This window comes from Nelusetta ayraudi, unplaced genomic scaffold (genome assembly GCF_046127955.1).
Source record: "Nelusetta ayraudi isolate G7.1 ecotype Tasmania unplaced genomic scaffold, CSIRO-AGI_Nayr_v1 ptg000002l, whole genome shotgun sequence".
Taxonomy (NCBI): Eukaryota; Metazoa; Chordata; class Actinopteri; order Tetraodontiformes; family Monacanthidae; genus Nelusetta; species Nelusetta ayraudi.
In genome coordinates, this window is record NW_027466052.1 from 1,648,811 (window position 1) to 1,664,406 (window position 15,596).

General features: G+C 42.7%; 2 protein-coding genes across 2 annotated transcripts; one reads left to right on the forward strand and one right to left on the reverse strand.

Annotated features, from left to right (window-relative positions):
- The first annotated feature begins 400 nt into the window (after positions 1 to 400).
- LOC142895042 (immunoglobulin superfamily containing leucine-rich repeat protein 2-like) lies at positions 401 to 6,068 on the forward strand. Its single transcript, XM_076035814.1, has 2 exons — positions 401 to 531; positions 1,553 to 6,068. Exon 2 carries the CDS (start codon positions 1,577 to 1,579, stop codon positions 3,665 to 3,667), a length of 2,091 nt encoding a protein of 696 aa, XP_075891929.1. The 5' UTR covers positions 401 to 531; positions 1,553 to 1,576; the 3' UTR covers positions 3,668 to 6,068.
- A 1,285-nt stretch (positions 6,069 to 7,353) lies between these two features.
- On the reverse strand, positions 7,354 to 15,362 carry LOC142895112 (receptor for retinol uptake stra6-like). Its single transcript, XM_076035929.1, has 17 exons — positions 15,157 to 15,362; positions 14,939 to 15,005; positions 13,784 to 13,869; positions 13,541 to 13,680; positions 13,044 to 13,210; positions 12,365 to 12,472; positions 11,385 to 11,452; positions 10,899 to 10,978; positions 10,761 to 10,822; positions 10,516 to 10,678; positions 10,323 to 10,398; positions 9,779 to 9,912; positions 9,457 to 9,574; positions 9,262 to 9,363; positions 8,732 to 8,895; positions 8,380 to 8,517; positions 7,354 to 7,905 (listed from the first exon to the last, which is right to left on the reverse strand). Exons 1-17 carry the CDS (start codon positions 15,255 to 15,257, stop codon positions 7,664 to 7,666), a joined length of 2,016 nt encoding a protein of 671 aa, XP_075892044.1. The 5' UTR covers positions 15,258 to 15,362; the 3' UTR covers positions 7,354 to 7,663.
- Positions 15,363 to 15,596: the final 234 nt, after the last annotated feature.

A 15,596-nucleotide genomic window follows, 5' to 3' on the forward strand; every position in this document is an offset into this window, starting at 1 on the left:
AACGTTAACGCTATTGCCAAAATGTGATGACGCTGTCAAGGTTGCGCTTACTCTCAGTTTTACATGCTGGATTAGAACGTGAGTCTAGAAGGTAAAATCGTATTTACATTAAAAAAAAAAAAAAAAAAAAAAAAAAAAAACCTTTTGAACGAGCTCCCGCTGTCCTTCTATTTTTTGATGACGCCATTGGAGCTTAGCAATAGCGTTATACAAATATAATCCACTGTTGTCATTTTTGTTACAAACATTATGGCAACAGTCGGTGCCAGTAAGTGAGTCGAGGGTCGGTTCCGCGTTTAAAACAAACAAACAAACAAACACAAAACGGGAGGAGGACAGAGGTGGAGGAAGGAGGAGGAGGAGGAACAGGAGAAGGGAGGAGGGGGAGGAGGGAAGGGGAGGAAGAGACGCAGACAGGGGAGGGTCGATCAGTGTGACGGGAGCCCCGCATCGGACCTGACACACTGCGAGTTTTCACAAAACCACCGGACAGCAGCGTGTGCAGACTGACACCGGACAACACGCACTCAGGTAAATAACTAAAATAAAAATAACAAAAACCGCATCATGTTGCCCCCTCCTCCTCATCTTCCTCCTCCTCCTCATCATCGCCATCATGATGCAGGGGGCAAACTTTGCGTCAGATGTCCGATGACGGGATGCGAGGGGGTAATGCCGCAGGCTGCCGCCGCCGCTGCGCACTTTTCCAAGCAGCAGCCCTTCGCCAGTGACTCATCATTATGCCGCCGTGCTGTCTCTCTGCACACACACATACACACACCCTCGAGGGATGCGCGAGTTGAACGTGTCGTTCCCACCACACAAGTTTGTAGTTGCGTCTGAATCCGGGACAAAATACGATGGTGTCGACAGCGCCTCATTTTATTAATTATATATATATATATATATATATATATATATATATATATATATATATATTTGTTTTATTGTGTTTCATGCTCGCTGTGTTTCTTGTAAATGACCTTCGAGGAGAAGAATCTGCAGGGACCTCGCGGCTATGATATCTGGAGGCGGATGTGAAGTGGGTGGGCCTGGCAATATATATATATATATATATATATATACATATATATATGTGTGTGTGTGTGTGTGTGTGTGTGTGTGTGTGTGTGTGTGTGTAGAAGAATGAAGAATGAATGAATGAAGTGGTGGATGAATTGTCAAGGGTTCAACTGTAAAAAAAAAAAAAAAAAATAAAAAAAAATAGCTCTACTGTTATATTTCTCCGAATTAACTAGAGACACTTGATCTAATGTAAAGGTTTATCCCATAGAACATTTTTTGTACCAAAGGTATGTTAAAAAAAAAAAGGGGGAAAGAAAGAAATAACCCATAAGTGCAGCTTACTGTCAACTGCATGAAAACAACTGTTTTTTCATCTTCTAAAATGCTGAAAGTCAGTCAAATAATCAACAAGGACTGTTTCTTTATCATGTGTTGAAACCCTGTTATCTTTGTTTTGTGACCCCACCACTCCTCCAAACTCAAAGGTCGATTGACTGATTGATCTGCTGTGATCTCATTTTCACAGAGAAAGAAGACTAAGAATAAGAAGATGTCATCCGTAAACCTCATCTCTCTGACTCTGTGGATTGCTTCTATCTGCAGCACCGCCCGCGCGTGCCCCGAGTTGTGTACCTGCTCAGACAAGGCCAGTCTTCATTATGTTGATTGCCCGTTCAAAGGTTTCACAGAGGTCCCGTCTGGTATCCCCGGCAACGTCACAGTCCTCACTCTCTCAGCCAACAAGATCCGGGTGGCACGACGGGCGGGTTTTCAACATTTAACCCAAGTGATGTCACTGTGGTTGTCCAACAACAAGATCGCTTCCATCGAGCGGGGCACCGTGGCGCATTTAGTCCTCCTGCGTAACTTTGACGTCAGTCACAATAGAATGGTTGATTTTCCATGGGAGGACCTTCGGAACCTAACGCATCTTCACTTGCTCAAGATGAACCACAACAACATGACACACCTGCCGAAGGATGCCCTGTCCACTCTCAAGAACCTGAGGTCCCTGCATCTCAACAACAACAGATTCATCACCATACCTGAGGGAACATTTGCTGGCTTGGTGTCTTTGTCCTATTTGCAGATCTTTCAAAATCCTTTTGTGTGCACCTGTGCACTCGACTGGCTCAGAGCATGGATTTCAACAACCACTGTCAACGTCCCAGAGCATGACCAGATGATCTGTGAATCCCCAGACAAATTCAGAGGGCAACCGATTAAAAAAATACCTGTACTCCAGTGTGCAAGCGCAAAAGTTCTGATACGAACGGAACCATTTTCTCATAACCCAACACTCAACGAAGGAAGTACCTTGATCCTGACTTGTGAATTCTCTGGAAGTCCACGTCCACTGGTTATGTGGAGCATTCATAGCCAGAGCTGGAAGCAAGAGCTGGCTTTGCCCTTGTCTGTGGATGACTCAGGAGAACCAAGTGAGGTCTTTGTTCAATCCCCTCAGGATCGCCATGTCAAAGTGTTTGACAATGGGACTCTTGTGATGTCTCATATCCGAAAAGATGATAGCGGCAACTACAGCTGTTCTGCAACTAATGAATTTGCCAGAGCAGAGGATTCGTTGACCTTGACAGTTCTCGCTTCACCAAAGCCAACACCCACAGAACCGGTGACCATAACTTCTACCGACGTTGAAACAGCTGTCGTTGCATCTCCGTTCCTCCCTGACATAAATGACTTCTTGAACGTTGTAGTGAGTCCCGTGCCCATCACAGAGAACGTCACAGAGAACAAGGACGCAACAACACATTTGTCACGTGAAGGCAAATGTGTCCTGACAACCAATACAAGAAATGTCTCAAGCCTTGTCTTAAACAAGAGCTTGGATGAAGTCAAGCACCACACCTTTGACTTTGGGGTCATTGCATTCAGCACGTCGGAAACCGAGGCAACTGTGCGCCTCAACCCTCTTCTGATAACACAAGACAAAAGAGCCAACTCGGTCGCCACCAACACATCGGGAAGCCTTTCCACCACCAACACTGAGGAACATGGCCACACAACCAGTTTGTCTCTTTGCATCACAGAAGATCGCACTCACACGGCCGTACAGTGGTGTAGGATCAAGGAAGGCGTCAACACGTACACCTTCAGCGGTTTGCGCCCTGGAACCAACTACTCCCTGTGTTTGACCCGCAATGGTGACGACTGTGTTATCCAGGTGATCTTTGCCACCAAGAGGAGGGTACCCAACTTCCTCATCATCATCTCAGTTAGCATCTGCCTCCTGACCGTGTCCACTTTGCCCCTGATTGGGGCAACGTGCTTCCACCTGGTGTACAAATACCGCAGCAAGACCTACAAGCTGATCCTGAAGGCCAAAGACCAGTGCCACATGGAGAGTACTCTCACCGCCAACTTTAACGTCCGTGCGCCCCACGCAGAGTCCCAGAGGGTGATTGACGGCAGCCAGCTGGATGAGGAGGGCGGCGAGACAGAGAGCGGCGATGGAGAACGAGAGGCCGACACGGAGGAGAGCGTCATGACTGAGTCTCTCAGTTTTTCCCACTGCCGAGCCGGTCTAGACAACTGTGAGGTCGGGTCCGAGTACAGTGACAGACTCCCTTTGGGAGCTGAAGCCGTTAACATTGTAAGCAATTACAAGTATCCAAATGAGTAGTTGTTTCCCTGTGTATGTCATAACACAATTTGCAGGTTTATTGCATTTATTTTGTAGTCTATGCCAGTGATGTAGAGTCCCTGAAGACTTCGGAAGCAGAAAAGCTCATTCAGGGTGTCTTGGTTTTTAACGCTTTAAAAGTTGCGTTGGTTTCTTCGGTACCAAGAAAAAAAAATGTGGGAACTTCTTGGAAATGACTTTCAGGAAATGGTTACGTAAAAAGGGGAGTTCCGCATCAAATTAAAAAAAAAAAAAAAAAAGCTCAAAGGCTGCAATTTGTCTTGAGGATGGTTTTGTTTAATGACCTGGGCTTTTCTTTTTAATAATGGAACAAAAAGGGAAATTTGGCTTGAGATGTCCAATGTCCTGATCAAGTACCTTAGAGTCATGTTTAAGGCTGAAAAGGCTGAATCTCCAAAACCAAGCAAATGAGAGGAGGGCTAAAAGCTGCAGTTTTTGTTTTGCAAAAGCATTAATAAAAAAAAATGCTGCCTTTCCAGTCAATATTCCACAGCGTCCAAAAAACATGGCAAACTCGTAGCAAATGTACAAAAAGTTTTGAACTGATAAAGCGGGCCTTATGGTTTATTTAAAGAAAACCTACGTCACTAATAACCATTTTAATGAGCTTCAGAATGTGAATATACAGGTTGGTAGACAATCACACAGTGTTCATAGCAATTCATCTTCCTTTTCTTTAAAAAGAGAAAGAAAGTTGAAAGTTGCAGGCTGTGCTAATTCACCATAATCAACACAGGGACCTACGAAGCATTTGTGCCTTTCTTGCAGTTTATAACTGTTAGGGTGTCAGTGTTACATATTTTAGCAATATGTGCTTGATTAATCAGGAATCTGTCACGGAGTTACTGCTGACCATGAAATGCCAAAGCATCTCATGTCTCGCCGTGCAAATGACAATAATACGTAATTACAGAAAATGCTAGTTTTTACCAAAATATGCTGTGTCAACAGTTTGTTTTAGCTGCATTTTAAAAAGTGAAAACAAGGTGAAAACCTCAAAAAACATGCATTTCAAAAAAAAAAAAGAATTCATAATGTAATCTATCTAGCTTTATATAAACATTCCAATGGCGCTAACATCTATTGTTGTCGTTGTCGTCGCTGCGTCAGCAGTAAAATAGAATCCACCTTGCCTGCTGCGGTATTACTGCAAGTACTTTTAAACTCGTCTGTCAACACACTTGTATTTCTCCGAGCAATGTATTCAAAAACCAGTGAGTGTCTTTTGTGCTACTGCCTTGCCTTACAGAATTGCTGTGGGTCTGTGATTTGGTGCTGTCTTTTGCTTTTATACCACTTTTGTCAGGACCACTCTTTTTTCGAATTGAATTCCATTCATATTTGGGTGAACAGATAGCTTCTTCGCTAACGCTTTAGCTGGACATCAGAACCGGGATTTCAGTGGTTTTTGATGTAACTATACAAGTTAAAATGAAACACTTTTAAGTCTTAACAAAAACAAATAAAAAAAAAAATAGTGCTAAACCTATGGATTTACTGTGCTGGAGTAAATCTGCAGGGACTCAGTTGAGAAGGAAATTACTTAGGACATCATAGTAATAAAAATGGAGAAGGAGAACCAGACCAGAATGTTGGAGACCTTCAGGGACAAACATTTTCTGCAGGTGTACAACAGAAAGGTTTGTGCAGAGCGCTGATGGGGATGTTGGTCACTGACGAATTCAATGATCACATTCTGGTGACATCCTGGTGTGGCTCTCCTTCCCCATTTTAACACTGTGATGCCTAAATTAATTGAAGAGTTCAAGCAGAGCCTTTGATGGAAGGGTGTGGGTCACTGACATGTTCAATGACCATATGCTCAAACATCCTGGTCTGGTGTCTACGTCCCCATTATGGCAAGTGTACATTTCAGTCCCCTTCTTGTCCCTCGTGACATTTCCCAATCACATTGCTCCATAAACACAACCCCATTGTTCCTTAGGCTCAAAAACTATGCCTGCTCCTTCCCATAACCACACCTCCTTATGATCAACCTCCACCATCCATATGACATCAACGATGACCCTCATGTGAACTCCTCCCCCGCACCACCCTTCCAAAAGCCATAATTCAGCAGGTTTGACACCATATAGGTCTGATGTTCTCTCATAATATTGTCACTCTTCTTTTATCTAAAAAATACGCAAGACCTAACGAGTGTTACTGCTAATTCAGCTCTCTATGGTTGAACTATTCCTCCTTTTTGTTGGTTTTAAGTGAAAAATGTGTAGTAAATGGCTATTCTAAGGATATTTAACGATATTCTGAGGATATGCAGCAATATGCATTGCTTATTACTAAAAATGGATATTGACTCATAGCATGTAAATAATTCGGCTATTTAGCCAATTAAAAAATAAATAAATCACAAATAAAATAATACCGAAAATAGAATTCCAAGAATAGAGAGGATAATAAACATGACAAATTTTGAAAATTGCTAATGTTTATTTATGACTCATTTGAAAACTATAAACATACATGCATCAGGAAGACCTTGAATTTGATTTCAATTGCCTAATACATCAGTATTGGATTCACACAAACTGCTTATACATTTAAAAAAAAAAATGTTGCATAGAGAAAAATGTATTTTCATACATTTCATGTTGCTGAAGCTGGGGATGTGATGAACACTGGCAACCAGCAGAGTTATTCGGACCTCCACAGACCAGCAGCAGCAAAACAAAACAAAACAGACTGTGCGCTCAGATTGGCTTGTCTTGTTGCAGCCATTGATCGCCGCGCTGACAGCGTGGATGGTGCGCGTCAGCATGTGATCGATAAAACGCCCGACAAGCAGAATGTCATGACCATGACAGCTGCTGTTTTAGCAAAAGAAGAAAGAGTTGGAGAGTAATTGCAGTTGTTCAATTAATTTATTTTAGGGCCGCCAAACAATTAATTTTTGTGACTTGAGATTAATATCTGCGTTTTGATTTACACGTTCAAAATTCTGTCATTTTACATTTACAAGATTGTTTTTATATCCAATTCTTACCTGAGTATCTTAATAGGGAAACAAATGGACACAAAGAAAGAGTTTCCTTTCTGGTCTATTGTATGATTATTATTTCTTTTCAAAACAGTGGATCTAGACCCATTTATTATTACATACATATATATTTATATAATATATAGGCCTTTTAGAGGGGTTCCATTTTGGTTCCTTTCTCAATTTCACACAGCTTATGTATGCGTGAACAGTTGTTCACCTCGATGGCAAGGTGTACGCCGTCATTCAACAGTCATTTGCCGCCCATTTAGCAACAGCTTCAGTAAGCTACTTGGATGTACTTTCACCCACTTGTTCCCTCGCTGGCTGCACCTGGATGTCTAGCGTGTTTAGCTGGTGTTTGCTGAAACCATCGTCGCCATGTGAATTGCACAAAACAATACATAGCTAACGTTAGTACGATGCAGCGTCTAAACATTAGTGCTATGACTTGAGGCCGTGATGACGGGTGAATGGAAGGGACAAAAGGCTTGCCATTAAAAAAAATGATCTAATTGTGCCTCGTATTTAGAGAGTGCATCTTTGTCTTGTACCTGCACTGAAATGATGTCTGCCTTAGCTTAAGCTCTTTGTTGCTTATTTTTGTATTGAATACATTTTTATTCTCATCTGGTCCCTAGTGTCATCAGCTCACTCTATCGCTGCTATACTCATGGTTATGAGTGCATTGTCATTGCTACCCTGCATCAGTTCCCGTGTTCTGATGTGAGCAGGTCACAAATAGAAAAAGAGCCTGCGGTCTCAATGTGATTTTTCCTGTCTAAATAAATGTTAAATAAATAAAAAAAAATTAACACAATCGCGACTAATGCGTTCCTGCTGACCGTTATTTATTTATTTATATTAATTACTATGCCAGGCCCAAGAGACATTGTTTCATCAGAAAGGAGCCAGACAATAGACGTCATGCAGTTTAAACCCTGGACTTGAAAGCTACTCAGAGCTCGGAGGGGCTCTCACTCATCTTTAGCCTGGTCTGTCGAGGCTTCGGCGGGGGGCTGCTCCGCCTCCTTCTTGCTGCCTTTCACGGAGCTGCGGTCAGGGGTCCCGTTGAGGAGGTTCTCGCTCGTCTGCAGCGTCTGGAAGTGCTTCCGGGAACCCAGCAGCGAGGGGTTGTTGATCAGCGTGTAGAGCAGCTGCCAGCGACAGCGGAGCCTCCTCCGAGCGGCGGCCTTGCTGCTCCGGTTCTCCGAGACGCCTGCAAGCAAGCAAGTTCAAGAGCGGTTCACAGGCTGATAGCAAACTGAGGGTCCAACATTACAACAGTCGTACCTCTTAGACATGTTGAGAGAAGAAGAAGAAGAAGAAGAAGAAGAAGAAGAAGAATTAGTCCGAATAATAATAATCATAATAACGTAACTATGACAGGAGGGTTTAACAGTTTTGTCTTACTGCCGAGTAATATGGTGTATCCTGCAGATAACAGTGGTAACTGTAGAGGCAATATACAGACTCTGTGTGTGTGTGTGAGTGTGTGTGTGTGTGTGTGTGCACGATGAATAATTGATATTCAGCATGATATTCTGATCTTGTTCCACCACCTGTTCCCTTTGAATCAAGTAGCCGACACTGTCTGCAATCTTGTTGCATTCCTTGAAATGACACCTTTGGCGGCCCCTTAGAGGGGCTTGTCGTGTCTGTTTGTGGTTCGTAGCTCTTGATCTCTCTCTACCTTCTTCTGCGTCCCTCATCTTCTGTACGATTGGACCGTTCTCCACCATTATGTCCAGCAGCAGCCCGCAGAAAGCCTTCAGAACTGGGTGAGACTGGCTCACCTCCACCTTCAGGGAGTTGGTGTAGTATTTGTAGGCTAAATGGGGTCACATGGCAGAGGGTGACTTTGTTGGCAATACGAAATAGTCTTGGAACATTTTTTTTTTTTACAGAATATATTTCTATTAAGTACAGAAGCATATTGTGAATATTACCGCGTAAAACGTGAAACTTTCACACAACAATACGCTTCCGTACAATTGTCAGTAGTCCCAACTGTCTCAACAATGAGCTACAGAGTCGTGTCCTACCTGGGTCAAAGGACTCTGCAGTCCGGTGCAGCAGGCTAATGTCAATGCGGCCCAAGTGAACGATGTTGTACAGGGCCGTTATCACCATTCTCCATATTCCAGCAATCAGTCCCACCACGGTGTTGACCAGAAAGAGGAGATATGTCAAGAGGAAAAGACTCTCCCTGGAAACACCAATAAAACACTGTGGTTAAAGGGTGGCAATGCAGTGCTGTTCATGTCTCAGTGTTTTCAGTTCTATTAGCATCTTAATGAACCAAGTTTCAATAATTGAAACATGATGAAAAAAATCCCAATACAACATTGCGATGCATTGTGGTGCATACTGTACTGCACATCATGATTCATCATGATATCTGCTTTATTCCAAGAAAAAGATCTCCCCAAAAGAAAAAGAAAATCAAATTACGACAAACCATTAAAGTTTAAACTGGTTAGTCTACCAGTAAAGCAACATATCAACCTTACCCCTTAATCAACTACCATTCATGAAAAAGTATTTGTAAAAAAACAAAAAACAAAACAAGGACCTGTTGTTCAAGTCTCTGGTTCCTGCCTCTTTCTTGATGAAAGCAAACTTGGCCGCCACGTGTTGCAGCAGAGTGACCAGCAGCAGCGTGACCCAAGCCGGCCTGCAATGTTACGATGGAGAAGACATGTCGTAATCTGTACCACGGATTCAAAGAGCTGCATTAAAAACTAAACTCTGCAGCTGTGGCGCTCACCAGGCCTTCCCCGCCATTTCAAACACGATTAAATTACGGCCATGGAATATGGGCACGATGATGAGAAAGACCAGGAACAGGAAGCAGATGAAGAAGACGACGGTCTGAATGGCCATTCCTGCCAATGCATTGCAAAAAAGAAAGGAAACAGGGCATAATCATCTGTTCAGTTAGTTCAAAGGTAAAAACTGGTGCAAGTGTGTTGTGATACAGTTGAGTTTCTGCTGATGATACATCCTTTAGTCAATTTGAGCAAATGGGTCGGCTAAATCGGATATTGGCCATCATCAGTGCGAGTGCAGGGGAAGAAAGTGATCATTACCGAGGCTGATGATGGCAGCCTGGTATCCTGTCAGACCCATCCAACACACCACTCCAGATCTGGAGGGGCAGATGGTCTTCTGGCTGTTGTAGATGCTGTAGATGTCTCCTTTGTACAGGCCTTTCAGGTTCGACCTGAAGAGACAATGAAACGGCTTGGGCTAAAAAGTTGACACGAGGGACAATGTTGCTCTGTGATTCATGTTCCCATCCTACATGACCAATTCATCACAATGTTGTCTTGACATGACTACTTAAAACCAAATGAATGTATTCTTTTAACTAATTATAACTACCTCAGGCATGTATTGGCCATGTTACCCTGAATGAAAGAGCAATCTGGTAGAAAACAGTGGAGTTTTTATTGAGTGTCACTGGGAGACCTATGACTTCTGCCAGACACCAAAGTGTGACGGGTGTAGATCTGCGTGTGCACTTTGTTAGACTACCCCCCCCCCCCATCTCCCCAGACACATGGTAAAATTGCTGTTATCTCGCGCTGCCCCTCTGATGTCCAAAAGAGTCAATGAAACCAAAACACTTACCTATGAAGTATCATGGACCTCATGAGCATGACGAGGCTGACGAAGCAGGACAAGGTCATGGCACAGATGTAGCACACTATGAAATGAGAATGCAACAATTGCATATTTATGGATTCTTTGGTGGTGGTGCAATTTAAAGGCCAGAAGAAGAAGAATTAAAAAAAAAAAAAAAAAAAAAAAAGGTCACACATACCCTCCAGCAACCAGGTGTAAAAGGTGACGATTCTCACCACCTCCATTCTGTCGTCGGACAGGACGATCCCAAAGCCGAGCAGCAGGAAGGCAATGTTCTCGTCGATACCGGCGCGAACGATGTGCAGCGTGGGGATGACCAGCACGACCAGCAGCAGCGCCGTCTGGTGGCCGGGAATAGAAGGACTTGTAGAGAGGAACACTGATATTCTGATATTGAACCGCGACGGTGGACGGTGGACTGACGTGATAAACGGCCACGAGGGCAACGAACGCAGACACCGCCAGCTTGACGGGGAAACGGAACGCTGGGAATGAGACAATGAATGTGGGCATAAAGAGCAGCTGCTTGACTTCCTCGTGAATGGTGAGCACTTTACGGACCTTTATCCGGGATGTAGATGTAGCTCTTTGGCACCTCCAGCAGTCGTTCTACAAGCGACGGCTTGTCTGAGGATGCAGCCCTGCAATTGAAAAAACAAAAACATGTGTGAAAAAGTGTGAAAATGTGAATTTAAATTTTGACAGAGTCCCCTGACTGTTAAAGAGAACATAAGAATTCTATATATCGACAAGGTAAAAAAAAACAAAAAAAAAAACATATATATATGTATACATATATATATATATATATATATATATATATATATATATATATATATATATATATATACATATATAAGTATGCATTTTATTTATAACGTACTTTACATTTTTGCAACTCTCAGGGAAAGGACAGACCTAATAAAAACGAATAAAATGTCTATTGTCTGAGTGGTGCGTATAAATGTTCTTTCACACAAAAAAAAATCACACAGAGACAAAACCTATTAAAAAAAACGTAATAAAAGAAAAAAAAAGAAGAATCACCGGGCTGCTGATGTCCTTTTCTTGAGGAGAGCTTTCACGTATTCGGTGTAGTAGCTGCTGTCCAGGTCCTGTGTGCAACACATTCAAAGAGGTGATCCTCACGTCACATTTGTCCTTCAAAATGGAAGGACATTGCTGCCATATTAAAGGGGGAAAAAAAAGCAACTACAAAAACAACTTCTCAGTGTTAGGTAATCATGTGACAAGTTTCAAGATTTTATTGGATAATTTTCACGTTATTTCATGATAATAAATGGAAACTAAATGCAACAAGGCCAGTAAAGGCACTGCACTCAACCATCTTTTCATACGTTTTCAACTGAACTGGCATGCATCCCAATTAGCTGCTCAAAATGTGGATTCTATGACCGTCCATGTTGACATTTCTTCGAGTTTCGAGTGCATTTCAAAATTCTACTTATTATATTAATGTCATCAGTGGTGCTCAATAAGCTCAGGAACTCACCGTGCATCAAACTAAGCTTAAAGTGCAGTGTAATCGAATCGATCAAGCAAGCCGTAGTGCCTTGATTATGCCTCGTTTCATTTAGTTTTGATTAGTTATAAAATAACATTAAAACTATCTAGTAAAAAAAAAATTAAAACTTTCAAAAAATTACGTGATACTGACAATTTATTTTCCATTTTTTGAGTGGTAAAATGTGAACTTCCATTGCTGCTTTTAAAAGAAGCAGATGGGTTTGCAAGATGTAAAACATTTTGTGTGAAAGTGCAGTACAGTGCAGCGACCTCTGCCCTCCATAATCCCAGTTAACACCTGCTATTGAAACAAAAGCTCTGTTGTAGTCATGTTATCTGTAAGGGGTATATCGTCATAATCCTTCGCAGCTAAAGCAGCTACATTCTGCAGCAGAGCCGCTTACGCTAATGAGCCACTCTCGCATTGCTGAAACTCATGTTTTTCCACGCGTCGGATCAGCTCACGTGCTATCGTGTGCCGAGTTGAGTCAGCGTCTCACCTCGTCGTTCTTTGGCCCTTTGACAAAGAGCAGCAGGAACCTCAGGCAGAGGAAGGCCAGACAGGCGAACTGAGGCAGGCTAGCTAGCAGAGCGTAGTACTTGTAGAGCTGCCAGGACCAAAAACACCAAACACCAAAATAAACACAAAAAAACAAATAAGGTGTCATATGATGTCCAATCTTAAACTGCCGTGGCGGTTTAATTTGTGTCCTAAAATAGGAACTAGCAATTAGCTACAGGAATTAAAAGTCTGTAATCAAGGTTTGCAAAGCTAACATAAATGTCTTTTTTTCTTTTCACAATCTACGTTCACGAAGTCTTTGCCAAAACATATAGGGGGAATGAGCCAGGTGTCGGCTGCAGATCCACTGAGATCATGGTGTCATTCCACTTCCAAAAACACCTCCTCCTCCTTATTTTATGCGGTTGCTACTCAGGAATAAAATAATAAAGATTAATAAAAAATTTGTTTTAGAGTGTTAAAGTCTAACAGGAGGGTCTCGCAAGTTAAAAAATTAATTTGAACTGTGTTGCTAGCTTAGCCACTTAGTTGCTAAATTTAGTATTAGTGTATTCAGCAACTTCTAGCCACCTTTTCTGGCGACAAATCTTTGGACTTTTCTACTACTCTTGAAGACTTTTGGCGACTTGTACGTGGAAAAAAAAATACTGCCTCACCTCTGGAGTCTTTGGACAGTCGAACTTCTGCCACAGGAGGACGCCAAAGTGGCCAAAAGACAGCATCGCCCCAAAGACGTAGCCCACTTTGTGCTGCAGGGTGGCGCAGGCCAGCAGGGGGTAGTAGAGGATGGGGTAGTAGAAGATGGCGATGATCTTCATGTACTCTGTGGGAGGGGCAGGGGGGATGCGGAGTGCCTTGTTTATCTGAACTTTCGTAACAAGCCAATCACATGCAGCCAGCACTAGTCGAGCTCGCGCAATTTCCTTCGTTTAACTTTTTACAGTCACGCATACATGTTGGCTACACACTATACATCAATGAATCAGGATACAAAATCAGAAAGTACAAATGTTGAAAATGAACATGAAATGAAACAAAAACAGGATGGGATACAGTTTTCACTGCTGAATCAAGACATTTTACCTCATTGTTTCCTTATTCTATCAAACCACAGACCGTGCCTTATTCGAAAGGAAGCAATCGCAGATTTCACCTTTGATCTCGGCCGGGGTCTCCTGGGAGAAGGGGAGGGGGTCGGGTGCGATGACCAGAGTGGCCAGTTTACTGAAGACCAGTCCGAACACGGCCACGAGAGGCCCTTTGCTCTGGGTCTGGTCCAGGAAGTTAGCTGGACTGTGACATCACACAGGAGACTGACATGAGGTTTGGCCACATGGTGAAGCTCCTCCTCCTCCATCATCTCCCCGTCACCTGGTTCAATCTTCTCCAAACTCACCTGAAGATGCTGGAAGAGCCTCTGGTGAAGCCCTGGCACAGTTTGTTCCTCCGAGTGAGCAGAGCCAGAACCAGGACGACCACTAGCTGCATTGAAAGACAATCAATCAATCAAATCAATCAATCCACTTTTATTTATTTAAAGTGTTAAGTCAAGTGACGTGTTAATTTAAAGGCATCTTGATGCTCTTAGCATAATCAAGTCAAGCCAGCAAGCGTGGAGCAGACCCCGTCAATAGGGGGGCGGAGCTATCAGCTTTGAACAATCAGTTAGGGTGAAGAAGGAAATACAAAAAAAGGAAGAAAGAGAGAGAGAGATAGGTCTCATTATATGACATACATATGTATAGAAATAAAGAATCCAAAGAAAAACATATACATATATAATGTGTATATACATATATATATATATATATATATATATATATATATACATATATATATATATATATACATATATATGTATATATATTTTATTTCATTTTTTTAATGTATAATCATACCCAAAAGTATTTTAAGAATTTGAATAGAATTTAAATAGACAATGAAATGTAATAATGGCCGCATTCAATTATCAATTTTTTTCACTCTTCCTTCCTCCTTTGGGGGGGCCAAAGAAAAAGTATTGTACATAATAATTATAATAAAATAATAACTATTAAAATTATTGAAGTTATTATCTAATTGAACTAAAGCAACCATGCCAGGCAGTTGAGTCTCAGGTTCCTTCACATCCACCATGAAAAGCTCCAATCTCAACTGCTTTAAGCCATTCGGCTGGAGAAACGACCAGACCAATCAGCAATCGTCTTCTGAAGGGTAACAAAGGGGGCGGAGCTAAAATAAGTGGAGTCCAGCAGTGACAGGAACAGAGAGCTGCTGCTACTGGATGTTACGAGTTGGTCGGTGCAATCACGGCTGTAAAACCGATCGCTGGCCGACCATCACCACTGTCACCCATCACGCCAGTAGGGGGCGTCATACAGTCCAACCAGGAGCGAATCGAGATGATTTGGCAGTCAGTTAGAGTGTTTTCACCAATCAACTCGCTAAAATCTCAATGCTTTTTTTTTTTTTTCAAGATAGATGCAGATAATAATAAAAACTAAATGTAATGCTGATGTTGAACTTGAATTTTTGTCATTTAAAAACTCACAGATATGGACAGCATGCATATGTGGAATAACGTGTCGTCCGCCGTGGGGCTGCATGGTAGAATCACTCTGCCGTCACGACGATGACAACAAAAACAACATGTCGATCATTATATAGGGAAAACAATGAGATCTTCTAACAAAATGCAGACTTGGCTGTCAGAAAGTTTTCCTCAGACTTCTCATGATGCTTTTTCTCCAGGAGAACTGCGATACTCACTCTTTGGGCGGTGTGGTAGGAACTGCGTTGTCCGAGTACCAGTCAGGGTATTCGTAGCCAATGTACTCGAAGGGCTCGGCCTCCAACTGGGTCCCGTTCATGGCAGCTGGAGCGGCTGGATGCTTTGGACCAGAATCCTGCTGGCGTTGCAGTGAGCTGATCCTGACTGAGCGACCTGCTGCTGCTGCTGCTCCTGCTGCTGCTGCTGCTGCTGCTGCTGCTGCTGCGGTGGGAGAGTTTGTGGCCCAAACACCTACAACACATTCCGGCTGGATCCAGAGCTGAGCAGATTAACTGGAGCTGAGGGGACGAGAGGTCAGGCAGCGGGAGGAGGAGGAGAAGGAGGAGGTGAAAGAGGAGAAGAAGCAGAAGGTGGAGTTGCAAGAGATACATTTGTCCTGAAGGTGCATGAGTTTATGTTCAATTGTGGAAAGCGTTCT

What these genes read in the sequence shown, in the direction of transcription:
- LOC142895042 (XM_076035814.1), top strand. Translation starts at nt 1,577, where the DNA reads ATGTCATCCGTAAACCTCATCTCTCTGACTCTGTGGATTGCTTCTATC.
- LOC142895112 (XM_076035929.1), bottom strand. Translation starts at nt 15,257, where the DNA reads ATGAACGGGACCCAGTTGGAGGCCGAGCCCTTCGAGTACATTGGCTAC. An exon ending in AAGGGCCAAAGAACGACGAG is followed by an intron (nt 11,453 to 12,364) that starts GTGAGACGCTGA and finishes TGTTGCACACAG; the next exon opens with GACCTGGACAGCAGCTACTA. An exon ending in GATGAGGGACGCAGAAGAAG is followed by an intron (nt 7,906 to 8,379) that starts GTAGAGAGAGAT and finishes GCTTGCTTGCAG; the next exon opens with GCGTCTCGGAGAACCGGAGC.